Genomic DNA, 22,847 nt, shown 5'->3' on the forward strand with positions numbered 1-22,847 from the left:
GTGTAGTAAACACAGCTCCTGAAGGGATCAACAGCTTATCCTGACCATATTTATGCTATATTGTTGCTTTAAATGCATACTTTACACATCACTAGGGTTTAATGGAGCATCTCTGTTATTTCAAGATCTAAAGCCCAGGGCGTCAGCTGTCTGTTAGGGAGAAATGAAGGAAGAAGTTAAGGATAAGTGCTGACTGTATTGTAATTGTGAAATCACTTAACTTCTTGTGTTACCAGCTCAATATAACCAAATGGTACACACAAGGGAGGCCAAAAGCAAAAAAATAAATAAATGGATATTTCAATGACCGGGTAATTCCAAATAAGAAAGTATCTTGTTTACAATAAAGGGGTTGTTAAACAGAAGGATGCAGAATTATGTTTCTCTTACAAGGTCAGGCTCTCAAGATGACATAATGTACACATTTATTTTATACTAAACAAAGAATATGACATCTCCAGGGCTGGATACACATGAAAAATGACAACAAGAAAATGGACAGCGTTGACATAATTTAAACATATTAAAAAAATAGCACAAAAATAAAATGTTAGACTGAGAATGTGTCATAATATGTGGTCTAATTTTATATGTCAAAATGATGAAAGCCCTGCTAATACCACACTATCCATATTCATTACTGTAATATACTGTCATTCATTACTGTGACCGGTCACACAAAATGACCGCTGAAACTCCATTTTGATGTTTATACTTTTATGTGTGTACTACTTTAAATGCTTTAGTAAACAAGGCATAGTTGAGGCAATGCCAACATATCTTGCGCAAGCGTTGTCTCTGGGTTTATCTGCACCTGCGTAGAGAATGTATTATTTTTATCTCTATTGTACCAATTAACAGCCTGAATTAATTTATATAACCAGTGATTTCACAATGCTTATATAATCAAGGCCTTTCCAGCAACTTCTCCACATATTTTGTTAGAAAGTTGTCTTTGGTGGGCCTACTGCACATGCTCAAGCAGCTTATCAGTATTAAACCAATAGAAAGTCTGAAAATCATGTTTATACCTTATATGCAAATGATTTTAAGGTCTTGGTCAATAAAGCGAGGAAACTGCGACATAACCTGCTTCAGCTTGGATTACTGTAGTAATGCCAAGTACTCTGTTTGTTGCCAGTTTGTTCATCCTAACTTAAGAAATAACGTGCCGTCAGAGGCACAGAGGAAGAAGGGGTGCTACGATAATCTGTGATTAAACATATTTACTGGGACAATCTATTTTCAGCAGATAAGTAACACTTTTATTTACTCTTTGTATTTTACTTTTTTTTGTGTTATATTACTCTTTCTACTATATTCTTCACAAAACATAAACAATACACTTGTTTGACAGTTTTAGTGGTCACGTGTTATTAATCCATTGTAACCCGAGCCCATTGTTTTTCACTGGAAACAATTACTAAAGATCTTCTATGGTAAAAAAATCTACTGTTATCTGTTGTTATTTATCTACTGTGAAAAAAGATGGGTGAGACCACGCTTCCTTACAGGTTTTGGTGCAGCCACGGGAAAGAACCTATATGTCAATAGAGGGGAGTCCCCGCCGTTCAAGAGTGCTGTTGAAGCAAAAAATGTAGGTTCTGGGCACATATAATTTATGTGTGAGGGTAAAGAGCGTAAATGTTTACTAAAACATAACGTAAATGCGTTCCAGCCGACACAAACAATAAATTGGTAAACCAACAAATTGGCAATAATGTCTTACAATTGCATCAAATATAAAGTATAAACAGTGTGGTATTAGCAGGACTTTCATCATTTTGACGTATAAAACATTTACACTCTGATCTTTACTCTCACACATAAATTATATGCGCCCAGAACCTACATTTTTTTGTTATTTGGATAATGCTAACGATAAGAGTTATTTACGCACAACAAAATCTGAAGACCCTCAATACCTTGTTATGTGCACAAGTGCGTCTTCTTGTCCTCTAAGTGCATTTTGTGGTGCGTGACTACTTCACAGTCTTTGTAAACACCCCTGTTAAGTATTCTGATATAGGGTTTTTTACATTATTTTATTTAGAAGTAGATCAGCAATTAACATTGGAATTGAAACATAACATGCTCAAGATGTTTAGACACATGCAATTAAGGTATGAGTAGTGCTAAAGCAGTAAAGAAATACGATTGTGATAAACAATGATTATGATTCATCACAATGTGTTGATGAGTTTTTGCTATTGTAGGGAGAAAAGGAGAAGGGAAGAAAGGTGATAGAAGGTGCAGTGTGGTTACTGTAATGGAGTAGGGGCGAAGCTGAAATATTTCAATGTCCTATTAAGGTCTCTAAGGTGCCTTTTTACAATGTAAACAAACCTTTTTTTGTTCTTCATTGGAAAACATTTAGTGATTGGTCCTGCTTGCACCAATATTTATTTAACCTTTTTTTTAAAACCTTTTCTATTTGGTGTGTGCCATATTGCTAAGCATGGAATGTCCTCCCCCAAATGGCCCTTCGCCACCATTTGAATCTCTTTTAAATATGCACATCCTGGAAAACAAAATGTATTTTTGTACATGCAGAGCATAACTTGGAAATATAAATGCATTGATCCACCCAGTTCCTCCCATCAGAAGATGCAGCATTTTCCAGCACACAACTACCCTGGTCCAGATTGCCATGTGCTTCTCCGTAAAAACTAGTGCACAAAATAAAAGGGTAACAATGTTGGAACTACCATGGTGGTTGGAGTGCAGCTGCTGCAGGGTCTGCATCTGAGGGGGCCTGTCTTCCCTATCAATGCACCATGAATTACACATGCTGTGGCCCCCATAGCAGCTGTACTCTCTGTTTCTACAGTAGTTGTGCCTTTGAACAGTGCTGTAGGGAGGGAGATCTGCTGAGCTGAAGATCCCTGGTGCCAAGCACCACACTCCCAACACATCACAAACATGGAGGAGCAGCAGGTGGCAGCTTCACAGTTTCACATGTCAGTAGCTGGTGTTCTATGTGGAGGTCTAAGGAGCCTACTAACCATTGCTGCCCTAGACACAGGGGCGGGCTGCGGCAGGGGACAGGGGGGCAGATGTCCCCCGGGCCGGACCCAAAAACACTATTTTGAACTTCACTTACTTGGTGGCTGGCCCCTTCTCTGGGACCAGCCACCTTCTCATTGGCTGCAGCCAAAAGCCTATCCTCCCTCCCAATAGGCCGGCTTCTGTTGTGACATAGGACGCGCACCACGTGATAGGTGCCGACCCATGTCAGAAGATTGCAGAGCAGAGCGCGCGGCGCGGATAGAACAAGGTAAGTGCGGGGTTGTGTGTGTGTCAGTGCCAGTGTCAATAGCATCTTGTATGTATGAGTGTCAGTGTCAGTAGCATCTTGTATGTATGTGTGTCAGCAGCATATTGTATGTGTGTGTGTGTGTGTGCGTGTGTGTGTGTGTGTGGCAGCATATTGTATGTGTGTGTGTGGCAGCATGGTGTGTATATATATATATATATATATATATATATATATTTATATATATATATATATATATATATATATATATATATATATATATATATGAGTATGGGGCCAGTATATTGTATGTGTGTGTGTGAGTGAAGGGCCAGTAAATGAATGCAAAGTTTGTGGGGGGGCCAGTAAATGAAAGCTGTGTGTGGGGGGGGCAGTAAATGAATGCTGCGTGGGGGGCAGTAAATGAATGCTGTGTGTGTGGGAGGGGGGCAGTAAATGAATGCTGTGTGTGTGGGGGCCAATAAATGAATGCTGTGTGTGTGTGTGGTGGGGGGGCAGTAAGTGAATGTAGTGTGTGGGGGGGCCAATAAATGAATGTAGTGTGGGAAGGGGGGGGTCTTAATATAATGTGGGAGGTCGGCTATTAATTTAATTGTGGAGTGCAGGTGGGGGCTAATTATTGGGTGCTATTTTATTTGTGGGGTGATGGTGGGGCAATTTCATTTAATAGTGGGGCCTATGAATTTATAATGGGATAATTATACCTTTAATTTAATGCTGGGGTGGTTTGGGAGCTATTTATTAATTGTGGGCTGGTTGTGGAAAGTGAGGTCTATTTATTAAATGTGATTATGTTTTTTAAATGCCTGTGATTGTTGTGGGAAATGGTAATGTTTGTTAAATGTAAATGCTATTTAAATTATTGTTGGGGCTGTTTGGAGGGAGAGAAATAGGTTTATATATTAAATGTGTTTGCTATCTAATGTCAGGGTTGGTTGGAGAGAAAGAAATCTATTTAGCAAATGTGAATATTATTTTAATGTTGTGGCTGGAGGGAGGCCTGATTATAAAACGTGAGTGCTATTGATTTAACATCGGGACTGGTTGAAATTTTCTAAATTTCATGTACCCATTTTTTTTTTCCAAATAGGGCCTCCAACATTTTAGGATCCAGACAACCAGCAAATGAGCTAAAGTAACCAGCAGCCAAAAGTGGTGACAGTGACAAGAACAGGTAGGAGAGAGCAGGACAGTCTGCCAACTGTCCTGAATCTGGTGGGACAGTCCCAAACTTGGGTGACTGTTTCACTTAGGACAGTTGGGAGGTATGTCCCGCTTCACCGTGTACTGATAGTGAAGGCAGAACTGTGTGCACCTAACAGTAATGCACACAGTATTGCCTGTGTATTTGTCTAAAATGATAACCATGCTACATCATAGGGGGTTACCCAGTCTAAAGTGCTCAGGCCCCCCAGAGCCTTAATCCAGCTCTGGGCCTGGGCATAAAAATATATATATGGATTAAGCAACACTACAATAGCCTTTTTTTAATATAGATAAATATATATTGTACCAAAAACCACCCTTTAAGGATGGGCTGCTGCTGTGTGCTTGCCTCCCGGGTTGAAATCTGCCAGCCCTCCCCTGCCTAGACATCTGCCTAGGTTTGCATATTGATAGCACCGGCCTGTCTGACCCTTCAGAGGAGATTTGGATAGAGTGATTTTTATGAGTCTTTCTGACCTGTGATATCATGATAAAAGTTTATGAGTAGCTCTGATCCTGCTATTTTTCTTATGTCATAGTGAAATGTACAGTCCTCTCTGTGGATGACATGCAGTCCTTACAATGCTATTCACTAAAATTTTGATGTTTACTTATTTCAGATTTAAATAATGGTTTTAAACGTACCAAAGGTTCACAGAACCACAATATTGATACAACAGGGCATATTCATACAGTAATACTAAGCCGGATTTCAGCTCGCAGCTCCCTGAGCTGCGAGCTGCAATCCAGCGTGAAAGGTACCGTAATAACGGTAATTATGCGCACTATTACCATAATGACAGTAATAGTGCACACGCCGCGTTGCTTCTCCGTGTAATGCCAACAATTGAATATGCCCCAATGGGTGTGTTATAACAGCATGGTCCCAAACCCAGAAATAAATCACAAACCTAAATAATTATTGTTAGTATTTCTACTCATGTGGGAGACAGCTGTGATTTCAGTGGCTGTTGGCCATGACATTCATAATGATGTGGAAGCTTGAGACCAAAGCTACTGTTCTGGAGCAGCAAATTAAACATATCTCCTCCCATCTCTGTTCTCTGACCTTACTACCCTCTAACACCAATGTTAGTATGCTATCGTCAGTAGATAGCCTGCCAAGCCAAGTATCAGTCTCAGACCCAGGAGTTCCTACTTGGGCAGCATCCTACCTCTAGTTTATGCCATGGTTCTCTCTCATTGAAAGTCTAGTGGCCAACAAAAAGTACAACTATTATAATAATGTGATATGCCAATGTAATATGTTACATATAATAAGAGACACAAGCAAAATCTCAGCTATCTCCTAGGTTTCTATTACATACTGTATATTTCCAGAGTAGATGAATATGGTGAGGAATGCACACCTATGCCTACGCTAATCTGTAAATCTGCGCAATTACACAGCTAAAAATACACTATGCACATAATACTGCTAGTAAATGGCCTCCTCTCTGGTTTAGAGGTTTGTCAGGCACTCAATGAAATTGATGGATTTACATGCAACAGAGCTTTTGAAAACATCAGTGCATCTCCCATGTGCATGTGTTGAACTCTCTGCTCCTTTTCTTTGCTCCTAACTTAAAATCAGGCCCATAATCTGTATCCCAACTTTTTGATTTGCTTTGTTGTATGTGCCCTGGAAATAAATACTGACATAAAAGAGTACAATTTAAAATTATTCTATACACCTCGGGCTTTATTCATTAAGGAAAGTTATGCAAGAGTAAGGCCAATTTATATTTGGGGTAGGGCATCTCCTATATTAGTGATGGCAAACTACGGCCCGTGGGCCAGATCCGGCCCACTTAGAGTTTCTATCCGGCCCGCCAATATTTAAAAAAAATTCATTCAAATATGCATAAAATTATTAGGGCCCACCCCGTGTGTCAGAACCTTCATTTTATGCCTTTCCAGCTATTTCCTCCGTTATACTTCATCCTCCTTCCTAAAAGGACACTTTGTATGTCAATCACTCAAACACCTGCCCGCCCCCTAATGGCTGAAAATCATGTGAGAACAGATGGGCTGGGCCATATACTAAGGCGGATTTCGATTGGCTGCTGTGTTGTCAGTTAGTGGCTCACCAGAAAGACGGATCTGCAACAACCTGCTAAAATAAGTGCTGTGTCTGTACGATCGCTGCACTTATAGAGGTAACACTGCTATATAACACCCTCCCGTCCCATTCAAAAAAAATGTATTAAATATTTCGATATTTAGTTTATAGTTTATAGATTATAGTTTTTCTTTTTTATTTGGCCCGCTCCTGAAAATGTTTGCCCATCACTGTCCTAGATCAACTTTAAATTTCAGTGTACAAATAAGCTAACAAGTATTTGTGTGCTACAAGAAATAACAGACAGTATTTTCCTTATGTGCAAAATAATAAACTAATATGCATTGCAGAGGGTGCAAAGAAAAACTTGAGCTAAATACTTAGCCAATTTTTTGCTTAACTTTCCTTAATGAATGAGGCCGCGGTAGGCGGTCCCAGGGATCCAGGTGTCTAGTGACTTAAGATTTGGGATTTTGACAGAAATATGCCAGTATGTTCTAACTAATTATCAAAATAATTATGTGTTTTCAAATCAAAGAAAATATAAGACATCAGGGGCCTGATTCATTAAGGATCTTAAATTAAGAAATATCTTATTTAAGTCTCCTGGACAAAACCATGGTACAATGCAAGGGGTGAAAATTAGTATTCTGTTTTGCACATAAGTTAAATACTGATTGTTTTTTCATGTAGCATACAAATACTGGATAGCTTATTTGTACACAAATTTGATATTTGTGTGCTACATGAAAAAACAGTCAGTATTTAACTTATATGCAGAACAGAAAACTAATTTTCACCCCTTGCATTGTAACATGGTTTTGTCCAGGAGACTGAGATAAGATATTTCTTAATTTAAGATCCTTAATGAATCAGGCTCTAGATCTTTTTATGATCATTTTTCTAAAAATAATATTTTGTATACCAGTAATATTGTATATTTCAGATGTTTTCTGGATTTATTGGTAAACATCCACCTTCTGAGGATCCTATGAGAATGCATCAGCTACATGTTACGCTGTGTAACTGCCGTAAGCAGTTTGCCTGTAACAGAAAAGGTTTTTTTAGCCGGAATTCACTGACAGAGAAGAAAGACGATCCAGTTACTGCCCATGGGAAGTCTGATTGGTCTGTGTGTGAGCATTGATGTTACAGGCAAAAGAGAATGGGTTTTGTGCGCTCTGGAAATAGCAACAAGTGCTGACCAGATGAGACGTGCCCTGCCCCTCTCCTGCTGTGCTACACCCAGGGACCCCTGCACGGGAACTTGAAGAGAGCTGATGTCACACATTTTTGGGTTATAGCTGCTTTGGCAAATACTTATTTTTTTTTCCAAATTGTACCTAAGAATTGTGACAGCGGCTTTTTAAAGAGCAGATTAAAGTGATTATTTACTGCTGCATACTGTGGCTCTCTTGGACATGTTTAGCATCAGAATACAGCTGCCTGTGTCGCTCTTGATACACGGGGACAGCGAATTCCCATCCTAATTGTTTTGTTTCATGCTGGAGGGATTGACAAGTGTAGCTGACTGTGCTGATGTTTGTATTGTATCTATGCTGCAATATACTACAGACTTTGTGAATGGATTCTACACCGTGCACGCTCTAAAGTTTCAGATTAACCACATCATCGCCAAAATCCAAAACAGTAAGTTATTTATATTTATAGAAGGGGGATTACCATTTGCTATCTATGATCATCATGCCTTGTAGTGTATTTTTTCTTATTATTCGACACACGACTCAAATATGTATCTCTTTTAGAGCCAAAGCCCCATCCATTTTTTCAGATTATTTTTCTTTTGACATACTTCACTATTAACTATAAGTTGTTTAGGTCTCACTTAGTTGATGCATGAGCTCCTATATATTTTCTTAAATTTGCAATAGTATCCTTCTGATATATTGTTATACCTTTTAGTGCATAACAATATAACAATTTTATGTTAAACTGTGATTCATGATAACTTTCTTTCAAAAATTTAAGCTTTCTAAAATACCATTTAAAATAATCAAAAATTCTACATTTAATCTGTAGAAAAGTAATATATACACATAATCCTATATAGCTCAACAATTCTATTTATTTAAAGGACTTACTTTTTGAACAGTTTCTGCCAGCAATTTCTTGCAGGAAGTCACTTGACAACTCAAATATAGTCGTTTTACGATGTGTACATTCATAGTATAAGGATTAATAACTGGTACTGTCAACATGCTAACAGGAATACATTTTATACTGATTCTAGAACAAAATGTGTGTTGTAATGTTTGAAGCATAATAAACAATATAAATATGTATATGAAACATGTGTAGTATAGCAGTTAATCATTCCTAATTCAGGGGGCGAGTCCTGGTTTTTACATCCCTGTATTTGGAAGTTATTGTACCTGGCAATAAGAGTCTTTTACAATCCTGCAAAAACATCACAGCACATATCTTTTTGTGATGGCATGAGGCAATTTTTTAGCAAAACTGTCACAAGAATAGCTAGGATTTGCATTTTAAGATTGTGGCATCTGTGGGAGTATTTATATATTTTCATTTAAAAATAAAGTAGGTGCATCCCCATTTCCCCAGTGCAATATCCAACGCAGATTGTGGGTGCACGCGTATGTATGCATGTCATGGATTTTGCACATGAATAGGAAGGCATTGCACATCTGCATTTTAGCACTTTTGCAAATGATCCCTATTTTTTTCTTTTTCTTATTGTCTGCAACAGTTACAATTCCCTTGTTATATCTAGGGGCCTATATGTTGTTTTCGTGTGCTATATGCATCAGTATATTTAAAATACAATTAAATTATCTTTATGCCCATGGGGACAAGACATGCTATGTTGTGGGGTGTAGGTATCACACGTGACACAAATAATTCTTATAAAACCTCCACCAGACTTCTGGCAACTAGATTCATCGGATGGGATGTTTAGATTATTTACCGTTTAGTATCAATATTTATACAGGAATAAGGCTATGCAGCCATTGTTTGAGGACAACTAAACTGAGATAAAGTTATAAAGTGTAGATGTGTATTTTATGCCTTTTGGCAACCATTACTCTTTAGGGACATGTCACCCAGTACTCTGGATCCCCACCATTACCAGAAACCCAAGTGTGGTAGACATGACTGCAGAGAGAGAAGAAAGTTTAAAGCGCTGTAGGACACAGCATAGACAGGGGTGGCCGGTGAACATGGCTCCTGATTGGACTTGGTGTGACTCCTGTTCAGAGAGGTGCTGCCTTGATATGTACACACTGAGCAGGAAATTGATTCAGTTCAGTTTTTATTGCCAGCTGCCTTCCCAAGCAGCACTCTGTTGGTGCACAGCTGCTATCCCAGGAGCTCCCACGAAGTGGTACATGGTAAGTTGCTTCCCTAAAAGCAGAGGTTTTCAAATGTGGCCAAAGCCTTTAACTATTGTGTGACATCATGTAACATCCATTACAAATAACATTTATATATGTGTCAAAGTGTGTTCTCTTATCATCTCACTATAGTCTATTAATGCTCTTATAGTACATCCTATAATAAAAGGTCATTTTTACATAACCTCCACTTTTATTAAATACACAACGCATTTCATACAGAACCGCCAAATTATGTATTTTAACTTAGCATTGTATATCTTACCCCTGACATATATTTACACATTTTACTCCTTTATTATTTCTCAGACACTACACTGATATTACAAATAAAAGAGCTCTTATATTAAGTAAGAATTACAATATTCTATTGAAACTGAAAATGAATCAGTAAAAAAAAAAATGTATTTTAAGGACAGTCATCCGTGTAGATTTTCATTTTTCACCTTCTGCATCTAATTCCCATTGTAATTTATTTTTACTTTAAGTTAAAAAAAATAGTAGATGCCATAGCTAATCCAAGTTTATTATTCCACAATTTCCTATTGCAGACATGAAAGGATAGAGAATGGGGACTGTTTTGCTGCCTATAATGAGTTTGTTTAAACAGCATCTGACAAGAGATTTTTTTTTTATGAAATGAGCTCTTTTTAGCCTCAGGATTTCATACAGAAGCCGCACATCATAGAGCACAAACCAGAGGCTTTTTCTAAGGCGATGTTACAGAAGAACAGATGTAAGAGACACTCAGTTGTTAACAATCTAACAGAATCCAAATGGCCAGAGAACTCTGCAAAAAGGCCCTAATTGGTATTATACTGATTTTCTGCCAGAGTTTAAAGGGAACTATATTTAAACTAGTATGCTAAGCAGTAGATGGGCTTAGCTGCAAAAGGTCCGCCTGGGCCTTATTTACTCATACTTGCCAACATGGTGAACAGACGGAGAGGGATACAAGATTTAAGGCACATTTTTATTTTAGTTTATAGATTGGTGTTTGTGCTTCCTACACTTTGTAAATACATTTTAAAAAAATCCCATAAAAAGCAAAGCTCCAGTTGTTTGGCTCTCAGTGTGGCTAGATCATTTCTGAATTCATCAGCCTGTTAATGCGGTTGGATGATGACTGCACACACAGTTCAATAACAGTTATTTTCCAACCATATATTCCAACATGCCCAATGATGATCCAGTGGAATCTGATAGGATCATTACCTGGCATTGTGGTCGTTTTGGAGATATACACAGCTGTGATGTTATTCCAGCAGCAGTAATGTAGCATTTGTGTCCAGCTTTGGGGATTTACAGAGTTTTCCCATAATTTGGACCACCATGCCTTCACGTTTTTACCTACGCTCCCCCTGGCATTCCCCTCCTAATTAAATTATTTTACAGAACGCCTCACAGTACATGTTGAAGGAAATACTTGGTTATCATGTCTGTGTGTCTGACTTTCTCGCTAAACAACATCTACTTTTGTATTTTTCTGGTATTAGGAACTTTCTAGGTAAATGTAGTCCAAACAGATCCCAAGCCTTTATATTAATAAACACTTCAAATGGCTGCCAAAGAGTGACTTATTTGATCATTTTCTTCACCCAGTGCATTGAAGTATTATGTTTATATTTTTTTTTTTAAAATATAAATGTCTTTATTGAACCAGAGTAATAGAGAAACATACATAGGTAACAATGACAGTATAGTGTGCACATTTTACCAAAACATAAAGTAAGTTTACATATTTCTAACAGCTCTTAAAAAGCTAACTGGGGGCGAGCTATAGGAATTAGTGAGAGGGGGTGTGTGAGTGATATACGCCATTAAAGTGCAATGCAAAAGGAAGCACCAAATCTGATCTTAATCATTAAAAAATATGAATCGCTTTAAAATGTCCAGCCCAGTGAAGGCAGATTTTTGAGCAGAGACGTGCTGTATTACGTAAGATGCTTGTAATGAATTCTGTACGATACATAAACCAGGTATGTTTGTAAAGCAAGGAGGGTTTTATTATTTTCCAGAAAGCTGCACTTTGGCAGTTTTCTGCATAAAGCATATGTCTAATTAATTCATTAGTATGTTTGGTAGCTTCTGGCTTTGAGAGGAGTAAAAAATATTCAGTAGAGTGAGGAACTGTAACACTTGTGATGGCTTATACCAGACACCTGACTTCTGTCCAGAATGGGATGAGTTAAGGCAATACCACCAAGTTTGAGATAATGACCCTATCTGTGAACATTATCTCAGACACAGGCTTGAGATAGTTGAGGAGAAGGAATGGATCCCGGAGGGACCTATAATCCAGTTTTTATGTGTTTTCTTTAACACAGACACAGAATGAGCTTTTGGATAGGTTATGTCTATTTATAGACCAGTCGTTGGGGTCAAGGACCATCCCGATGTCATGTCCCCATTTGAGCTTGTGTGGCTTCTTGTTTTGCAAGCTTTAAGCAATTATATAAGGTTGATATAAGACTTCTTCATTATTCTTTGTACGTTTAAGAAGAATGAAAGAGACACAACAACTCAATAAGTTGCGAGTATTATCAGGGTTCCACAACCTCTTATAATGATAGAAATGCCCGATTTACAGTATGTATATATATATATATATATATATATATATATATATATATATACACACCTATTTGAGAGGTGTAGATAAAGTTGGGGCTCAGAAAGTTCAAGCAAATCCCCCCAGGATTGGTAGGTGGTTCCGTAATATAACATTCTTCTGGATCTAGGCTGAGAAAGCTGTTGGACTGTAGGAACTATATCCAGTGGGAATTGCAGGTTGTTCCATGGAGCATAATTCTTCACAGGAGAGCATATTGTGTAATCTAGTAGATATGACAGGATAAATATAGAATTGGGAAAGGTTTGGAGAGTAGCAAACTCCTCTGTTTGGGTAACCACAGAATGGTGGCTATAAAAACTAGGTTTAAATAAGAGGACTCAATATCCAATAAATCCAACTATCTGAATGCATTGAGCTAAATGAGAAGCTATATAATATTTCTTTATGTGTAGGGCACTTAGGCCCCATCTTTGGTATATAACTCACGCTTTAGTATAATGTTTCCTAACTACCCCAAATAATGTGATGTTAATTTTTGGGGGTATTTAAAGAATTTAGCTGGAATCTTGACTGCAGCGTTATAGGTATAAGAAGTAGTGCAGAACATTCAGATGTAAATGTCCAAACCGAAATAATAAGCTTATCCCAACTGGCACAATCTGATTTAATGTTCTCCAATAAGATGGGATAATTAACATTATACAACTGATCACAATGTTTTATTGTGTAAAACATACGTTATTTCTTTGTGGTGTTTGTAACTAGGTATAGTAAGCTGTGTCTTGTTTTCAGATGTCTGGCTAAGTATGTGCACTTGTTAAATGCATAAAAAAGTATTTATTAACAAATCTTAAGTGTTCTTCTTTGGGCATTAGAAATATTGCGGGGTTTGTACTCACTGATACTGTGTTTATTCATTATATAACTGGAAGCTTGTAAAACTAATTCTTAGGGGTATATTTACTAAACTGCAGGTTTGAAAATGTGGAGATTTTGCCTATAGCAACCAATCAGATTATAGGGACGTGATTCATTAAAGAAAGTAAGGCAAAACAGGAGTACATTTTCTACTGGAGAAACCATGTTACAATGCAAGGAGTGAAAATTAGTGTATTTTTACACGGAAATGTAAAGTTGATCTAGGACATGCCCTGTCCCAAATATAAATCTGTCCTCACATTTTAAATTAACCTCCCCCTTCAATGCAACATGGTTTTGCCCAGGTACAAAGTTACTCCTTTTTTCATTTTCCTTTCCTTAATGAATCAGGCCCTTGATGTCATTTTGTATAATGTACTAAATAAATGATAACCAGAATCTGATTGGTTGTTCTAGGCAACATCTCCACTTTTTCAAACCCGCAGTTTAGTAAATATATCCCTTAGTGTCTTAAAACATTTCTCAGATAAATGGTTCAGTTGCAGAACATTAATTAATACTTAATTGAGCTTTGTATTTCTATTTATTGTGGCAAGACAGTAACATATGAGTGATTTATTTATAGGCTTGTATTATGTTTTGCATAGAATAAGACTATAAAAATGGGACACAAACAAAACCTCACTTAAATATGACTTTCTCTTATTATCATTTTACAGACTGTTGTAAAAACAGGTGTTCATCATGTCTCCAGACAGAATACACCTTGCTGATCCAGTTTCCTAGCTGTTTTTAAACAAGACATATGTATTGTGCACAGATGAAGAGCTTGGGAGTAATATTGTACACAATATATGTGTACCTCTCCAAGATGCGACTAACAGACCAGACATACAGCTACTCAGAATTTGTTATCAATAGAGGGTTCCTGCTGCTCCTTTTTCACTTCCAAGTAATTGTATCTTGCCCCAAGAGTTGCCAGTGTTCAGACAATAGTGGAGTCATGGTGGTCCAATGCAGCTCCAGAAACTTGGACGAAATACCCATAGACCTTCCCATGGAGACAGTTTCCTTAAAGCTTGATGCCAACAAAATCCACCAGGTACCCAATAATGCTTTTAAGGACTTGAATTATTTACAAGAACTAGACCTTTCTAGGAACTCAATTGAAAAAATTGAGCTTTCGGCATTCAAAGGAGTTACCGACGGGCTGAGGCTGTTGGATCTGTCGGGAAATCAGATCCATAGTATCCCCAAAGAAGCCTTGGCCAATCTGAAAGGCAAAATTCGTCTCTCTAATAACCCTTTGCACTGTGATTGTACCCTTCAGGAAATGCTAAGGGAATTAAACTTGGATCCAGACACAGTGAATGACATTTCCTGCCAAACATCTGTCCAGGAGGAATATGTAGGTAAACCTTTGATCCAGGTTCTAGACTCTGGTATTAATTTTTGCAATATTCACCACAGAACCACTGATATAGCCATGTTCATTACAATGTTTGGCTGGTTTACAATGGTGATAACCTATGTGGTTTATTATGTACGACACAACCAAGAAGATGCAAGAAGACATCTGGAGTACCTCAAGTCATTGCCCAGCACTCAGATAACCAAAGACTTTGATACTGTCAGCACTGTGTTATAGATGTTATAGATGTAGATCAATATATTATGTAAGACACTATTGCTATTTATTGGTGAGGTAAACTGTCTAAAAGCCTACTGCTAAAAATAAAAATGCTGCAATTTATGGACATACATATTATAACACAATTCAACAGATGTCTGGTTTCTGTTGAATATACTATATGCATTGCATAATTAGTGTGTACATTAAAAATAATAGCACATTTACGTTTTATGCTGGAAAGAACGTAATCCCTCACTTTAAAGGGGTTCACTAAATCCCCTGATTATAAAATTATTTCAGTCTCGAAAGTGGCACTAGGAAATATTTTAAATAAAAAAAAATACATATAGATCGGAACATAGGGGTGGAAAACTTGACTCTACAGCATTTCTAATCTTCTATAGGAAACATTCCTTTGTAAAAGCCTTGTATTCTGGATTACTTGAAAAGGCATAATAAGCTATTAAAGTATAAGTAAACACTAGTTTAGTACTATACTATATAGTGCAATATGTTTATTCTTTACCACTCTATACCCTAAAGCAGATATGGTATAATTATGGGATTATGTCATTGAGGTCCAAATGACAGGTTGGATCGCAGTTTTGGAAATATTAAAACTGTTTTGCATATTGCAAGTCAAACAGTGGTCATCTCCAGCTATAACTACTTATTCCTCATACATACAAAGTGCAAGGTCCTAAATTATACTTGTAATTAGAGGCTAAACCAAACCAGGAACTATAGAGCGGATGATGTTTAGGATCAGAAAATAGTTTGTAATATATTTTTTGGAATAGAGGCCCTTGTGTTAGCTGATTTGCAGGAAAGCAGATAGCATTGTCAGTCATTTATAATACCATCCAATCCTCTTCTCAAGTATGAGCTGCTTTAACATTTTTTTTTTTTTTTTTATATAATTTTATATAGATGTTTTGATAAACAGGACAGGCAAATAAAATTTAAAGAAAATAGATTTACTGTAACTTAATTTGCAGGCATATCAATATTTGTTCTGAGCATGAAAAGTACACTGACCCAAAGCAATCATCTAAAGCCATGAAAAACTACATACAGTACTACTGCCTCCCTGGCTAGGTAGAGGATTAATACAGCACTTCATGTTTATAACACAAGCTTAAATAACAAGGGTAGCACTACAGGGTGATATATAATGGAATTCATTTTAAATGCACTTCTGTCTTGAGAATACCTCATGGTAAAAGAGAGTGGCATTATATAAGTGGTAGATATACAAAGGTAATACTGTATATAATTGTTAGATAAAACAATGAATATAGCCATTACACTTATGTTAGTGTACAGTGACCTTTAAACAGTTCTTTGAAACATTTCTATTTTCTTTTAATTGATTCATGCTTATAGGTAATTTGAATAATAATTGATTTTTTTTCTCAAAGTAAAATAAGTCCATTATCTGAACACTGTTCAATGCTTTCATGGTAATCCAGAGGGATCCTTTAGATGTTTCATTGACGCAACAACCTAAATAGCTTCCACATAGTTTAGGGATGTGTACATAAAAGTTGTGTGGATGGCCAATGTATTTACATTTCTCATCGGTCACAATATTCATTAGCATCTGCACCGTACTGACAACAACTATATAATAATAGCATGTGTGTAGTACAGTGGTTCCCAAACTGTGCGCCTAGGCTCCCTGGGGTGCCTCGGCGATCTCACAGGGGTGCCTCGGCCAGGGCCAGTGGTAAGCAAGGCGGGGGTCTACTTGGTAATTATTTTGGCTTAGGGGTACCTTGGAAAAATAATGGCGACCCTAAGGGTGCCTTGAACTGAAAAGGTTTGGGATCCACTAGTGTAGTATATCATTATATCAAAATACTATCTAGTGTGGCTTAAAGTAGAGATGAGTGAAATGGCTGCATAATTAGCATAAATAGAGTTTCAGGGAGGAACAGGCCATTTCTCAAAGCTGCAAAGTATTGGCTAAAAAATTTATTTCCACGTTTGCTTTACCAGTCCACAGAAGGCCATTCCACAGTATATTTGTAACTCCATATTTCATTTAAGTAGAGTTGGAACAGGAGCTGGCTGACAAATTAAAGTTCATGGCTAAAGTCCAATCAAATGGCCCGGTGTGTGCCCCTGCTGGAAGAAGAATGACCCAGCTATGTACGGGTCATGTCTAGCACTAGATCACCCTCAACCCCTCCCCCCCCCCCCCCCCCTCTCCATTTTCAAACCAGAAAAAATGCTCTGCTTTCCTGTTAAATATACTTTTAACATTTATTCCCAGCAAAACAGGCATGAGTCATCAGGCCATGCTAAACGTTACACCATTGCAGATCCCGTTATATGCCATTTTCATACATGTTTCTCAAAATTGAGCACAATTGCTTAAAAAGGGCACATGACAACACATCACTTAATTTGTACTGCAGGCCCATAACTTTGTACTTTCAAAAATGATCCCTACTACCCATGTTAGTAACAAACTGTCATTGAATGAAAATATGTGGGTGTATTCTGTCCTTGGCATATCTGTGACCAGATTTATGGGCTCTATACCTGCCCTGACAGCTTGGGACCATGCCCCCAATATTGGGACTGTCCCACCAGAATCAGTTGTTAGAGAGGACTGCTCTCCTACTTGTTCTCTCTCCTAACTGTTCTTGCAGCTTTGGCTGCCTGCTGCTGGTGTCTAAAGTTCCGTTGCTCCTTGGCCTCAACATTTAATCAATTGCACCCACGTTTAATAATTAGGACTCCATCCCTCCAGGAAGCCTTACTTTAAATATCTTTCACATTTAATAAATAGTGCTGATTTTTTCTGAACCAGCCCCAACATCATTAACATTTAATAAAAAGTCCTCCTTCAACCCCAACCATCCCTGGCATTAAATACCATTCATAATGGACTCCCCACCAGTCCCAACAATAAGTCAAAATCATTTGTATTTAATATATGGGTCTTTTTCAGCCCTGACATCAAATAAATAGCATTGATATATAAAACAGATACCCCACATTAATAGTCCATAAAATATATTAGTAGCCCTCGCCAACCCACATTACCATAATTATCCCCACATTATATTACACACACACACACACACACACACACACACACACACACACACACACACACACATACATACACCAGGCCCCACACTCCTCTGACTGCCTACTGGAAGTGATGTAGAAAGTAAAGTCTCTGAGGTGTCAAGAGCAGGGGGAGGGACTTACAATGGGGAGCAAAAAGAATGAGGAGGCCTGCCCTCCATTCTTTCAGGTTGGTCCAAGCTGTCCACTATAGGACCAGCCCAATGAACATATGCCACCCTGGCCCAGGCCCAGCCCACCACTGAGCTGGGATAATGACAGTCAAGTCATCAGCTGTGTGATGTGGTTACGTTAGTATTGCAAACACTTGAGGCCAAATTTCATGGCCAAATGCAGGATGAGGTGAAAATGTTGCAGAACAATTTTGAAAATGTTAATTATCATGGGTTTCTGTAATCAGCCACCACAATTCACAGTGCGTTATGCTTTTAGGACAACAAACATATACATGGCAATTTACACCGGCAGTACTGTTGCTTAATATGGCCAGGCCCACATATCCTTATAGTATTTGCAAGAGACTCCATGCCTTCTATTATATAATTCCATAGTATATACAATATAATCTTAGTCTGGGGTACAAAACAATTGCCCTAATAATATAATAACCAGTTCACTGCCAAGTCAAGAATAATATGACATATGGTCACAATTGTTGTTTATTTAAAACATAATCATTTTAAGGGCAATACCTGGCTCATATGGAGCCTTGGATGTTAAATGATGCTTCAGAACTGTATTGAGGATCTCAGTGACACAAACCTTTCTATGAGATATTTTCACACAGGAACTGACTCCAAGAAGAATGGTCCAGTGTAGTTTGCAACAGATGTTAAATGGTAAGTAGATGGCAAAGCCAACTACTTCAGGTTGTTTAAAAGTAAAGTTACTTTGACGGGTTCCTGGACAGAGGTAAGGTCTGTGGCTTTACAAATAGCACAATGCTCCACTATGTTAGGAGGAGTGGCCTGAACGTTTTTTTTAATGCCCTGCAAATAAAGGATTTCAGTGATGGTGTGTTTTTGAATCAAATCAGCCTAACAGGCAATAGCCATGGTTATCACAACCATATCTGGGACTGCTAGGAGCTAAAGTGTCACAAAACATACCTGCTCCACACTCATCTGCTACTGATTTCCTCTGCCTCTGTGTAGAAGTCAGCACTTCCTAGTTTGGGTGGTCACATGATCTTGGCTGGGAGGCGGCATATTCAAACCTGCAGAGTATATAAAGCTCACTCTGACATTGCAGCTGTGTCAGAGCAACAAATATTCATACCCAGACTGACTCCATGTTATGCTGTATTGCTGCTGACCTTTGCTTCCTTTGTGACTGCATACTGTTTTTGCACCTCGCTACCGCAAGTGTACCAGTCCTTGGTTAGCTGACCTACTTTTGGATTTTCCATTCTCTCCACTGTGTTACGTATGCCTAGTGACTGATCAGAGGGCCGCGACTTGCGTGTTCCCTGTCCGCAAAAGTTCATCCTGCCTTGTGGTGGTCTTTGGTAAAGACCAGGGGATCCATTAGACTCTGTACCTCTTCTTGGCCAGCGCTAAACCAGGCTAACAAGTGTGTCAATCACCCTAGTGCTCTCTTCCTTTGCAATCAGTACACCAACCCTTCAACTTTTCCTCCCCTTACTCTCCATAACCAAACCTAGCTTATAGAAATCCCACAGCAATCACAAAAATACTAAACTCTGGCCCCTATATAACATTGTACAGGACCCACTGTCACTTGGGAGATATTGAGTGGTTCAGTCAAGGTGCGAAGAGGGGATGTACCATTAACTGGCCTTGTGAAACTAGTAGGGCTGGCCGCAGTATGTTCCACCAAGCAAGTCCTTGAAATGGGGCTTCTCATACAGTAGGAGAAGACTTGACAGGTGATGCTCCTGCAGCATAACAATGTTGCACCATCTAAACTAGAAAATCATGAATTCACGGACAAAAATTCAACCAAGGAATTGGCTTCATGGTAGTTGGTCCAAAGCAAAAACCAAAAATCCAGGTTGCTTTGAGTAATTGCAGCAACCTGCTAACCAAGACTGGTTTTTGTTGTTCTTCATTGTGCAATGAATTCCTTTGTGCAATCACTTTCCACTGTGAGCTTCACAATGAAATGATGCCAACTAGCAATTTGAAGGCCCTTTTTTCTTTATGCAACTGACACTTTATCCAAACTACATTGTATGCTGTCTACATGTTGGTCACTAAGTACTTTAACCAGGTCCTGATGATTGGACAAAGTGTCAGATGTTTGTTGAGTGGGTTAGATACTATGGCTGACACCTAAAAGCATTTCACCAAACCTGCATAACACGTCATGCCTGTATTTTCATTGGCTCCATCTATTGTATTGTGTAGCATTGAAATTGAAGCAATTACCTCTGCAAACTAGGCCTCTCTGACCTATGCTCACTAGCAGGGCCGGACTGGGACTAAAAATATTTTTTTCCCCAAACAGCCCCACTTTAATTTAATGCTGGGGTGGTTTGGGGACTATTAATTGAAAGGTCCAATCACCCTATCTTAAATTGCTAGCCCCTAATATAAAATTAACCCACATCACCCCACAAATAAAATAGCACACATTAAATAATTAGCCCCCACCTAAACTCCACCATTAAATTAATAGCCTGCCTCCCACATTATATTAACATTCTCCTCCTTCCCTCATGCCTGAGTACATGCCCCCAATTGATATTATGCCACACAGTAGTGCCCCAAAATCATATTTTACCACACAGTAGTGCCCTCAGTTGATATTATGCCCCATTAGTGCTCCCAGTTGATATTATGCCCCAATAGTGCCCCCAGTTGATATTATGCCCCAATAGTGCTCCCAGTTGATATTATGCCCCAATAGTGCCCCCAGTTGATATTATGCCCCAATAGTGCCCCCAGTTGATATTATGCCCCAATAGTGCCCCCAGTTGATATTATGCTACACAGTAGTGAGCAATATTATTCCCCCCCCCTCCCATTTACTGTGTGGCAATCTTTCTCTTCTCCCCCGTTTTCTGTCTGTCTGGCACCTTTTCTCTCCCCCCCCCCCCCCCCCGTTTTCTGTACTTACCTTCTCAGCTTCTTGCCTGTCTGCTTCTCTCCGCTCTTCGTCTGCTGCCGTCGGGGACCTGTACTGGCTGTGCGCGGCACATGTGACCAGGAAGTGTCAGTGCACTGACACATCAGACCGGCCCATCTGACTATCGGCCCTTCTGGCATTTGCCAGAAGTGCCAGATGGCCAGTCCGGCCCTGCTCACTAATGCTGGGTATATTCGCCAAACCACAATGTTCTTTGTGCCTAGCAGAATAATGTGGGCCTTCCTACAAAACACTGCATTCTACACTCTTCAAATGAACCCATTACCCACTGTGTACAGCAAAGTAAACATTACAAAGAGGCCGTAGGCACATATATCTAGTGAAAATAAAAGTATACGCATATACTTTTCAAGAGATACAGCCACTGCAGCATGGGTGAATCTCTAATTATGGTAAATAACAACATGGCCTGATAGGTAATGCAAATAATATACTAAACATGCATAATAGCTGAGTAATGTCTCTCCAGTGTGAGTTCTCCTTAATATGTTCTCGCAGTGTATGGTGATGGTGATGTAATAGTATGTTGATCCTAAAGTGTTATTGTCCATAGGCAGTAGATCATAAGGTAAGACATGTCTGTGATGACTGCTGTTATTTTCAGTCTGTCCTCAAATGTAGTGTCCTCCCAGATGTGTTGTCTCTCAGTGTCTCAAAAACATAATAGACATAGGGGAGGCAAATAGTCAGGTACCTTATTATGTGAAAATGTGTAATAAGTAATGCACTCACATTCAGTTGGTCTTTTGTATAGCTTGTTGTCTCCCTATGTTGTATCTTCCTTGTCTTTTATCACTGGTTGATTTCTCCGTTATTGATTTCAGGTAGTCTGTAAACAAATCAGAATTGCAACAGCATTGCGGTACGTTTACACTTAATATTAATTACTCCATTAAACCTCTAAAAATTTACATTAAACTCACCTTATTATGTGTTATTGGTATCTTAAGTATTTCTTCCTTCACATTCCATTTTGATCTCACTTTAGGGGTGTAACTCCAAATAGTGTAGAGGGGAAGAAAGAAAATATGCAATGAGGTTATAAGTTGTGGAGATATTCAAGCTAAGTATCAGTAAGCATTCACATTATGGCTTGTTTTATGTACTGTCCATGGTCTAATTGGTCACATGTGTTATGGGTAATCACATCAGCAGGTGTGCTGTGCCTCTTGGTGTATCAGTAGCAGCACAGTATTGTAGGTTGAAACAATCAGGAATGGTGTGAGCTTTCTGACTGATCCCAATACTTAAAAGTATACTCGTAGTTTTTCACTTAACAAGCAGTTAGTGAACATAATCATTCATCTAAGAATGTCCATAATTGCATGTGCCAGGCTGTGGGTAAAGAAGGACATAAGGGATGGGTAATAAGCACAATAGGTAAAAACAAATTCCAATAAAAGTTTGAATCCACTGTTATCCCTAATGCATTCGTGTGTACAGCTATCCACATGTGTGGAAATGTGGTGTTATGATATGGAGAACCAAGGTACAGTAGGGGTAAAGTGAATTACCTAGACATAGGTATAAATACACATTATGAGCTTTGTAATCCTTTGATCTTGTGATATTTACATAGTCACATATAAGAGACTAAAACCTACTGGTTGATCTAGTATTATTTA

General features: G+C 38.5%; 1 protein-coding gene across 1 annotated transcript; it reads left to right on the forward strand.

The window, feature by feature from the left end:
* The first annotated feature begins 7,540 nt into the window (after window positions 1–7,540).
* On the forward strand, window positions 7,541–15,126 carry LRRC3 (leucine rich repeat containing 3). Its single transcript, XM_075178635.1, has 2 exons — window positions 7,541–8,195; window positions 14,093–15,126. Exon 2 carries the CDS (start codon window positions 14,179–14,181, stop codon window positions 15,019–15,021), a length of 843 nt encoding a protein of 280 aa, XP_075034736.1. The 5' UTR covers window positions 7,541–8,195; window positions 14,093–14,178; the 3' UTR covers window positions 15,022–15,126.
* Window positions 15,127–22,847: the final 7,721 nt, after the last annotated feature.

The sequence above is a fragment of the Mixophyes fleayi genome, chromosome 7, assembly GCF_038048845.1.
Source record: "Mixophyes fleayi isolate aMixFle1 chromosome 7, aMixFle1.hap1, whole genome shotgun sequence".
Classification (NCBI taxonomy): domain Eukaryota; kingdom Metazoa; phylum Chordata; class Amphibia; order Anura; family Limnodynastidae; genus Mixophyes; species Mixophyes fleayi.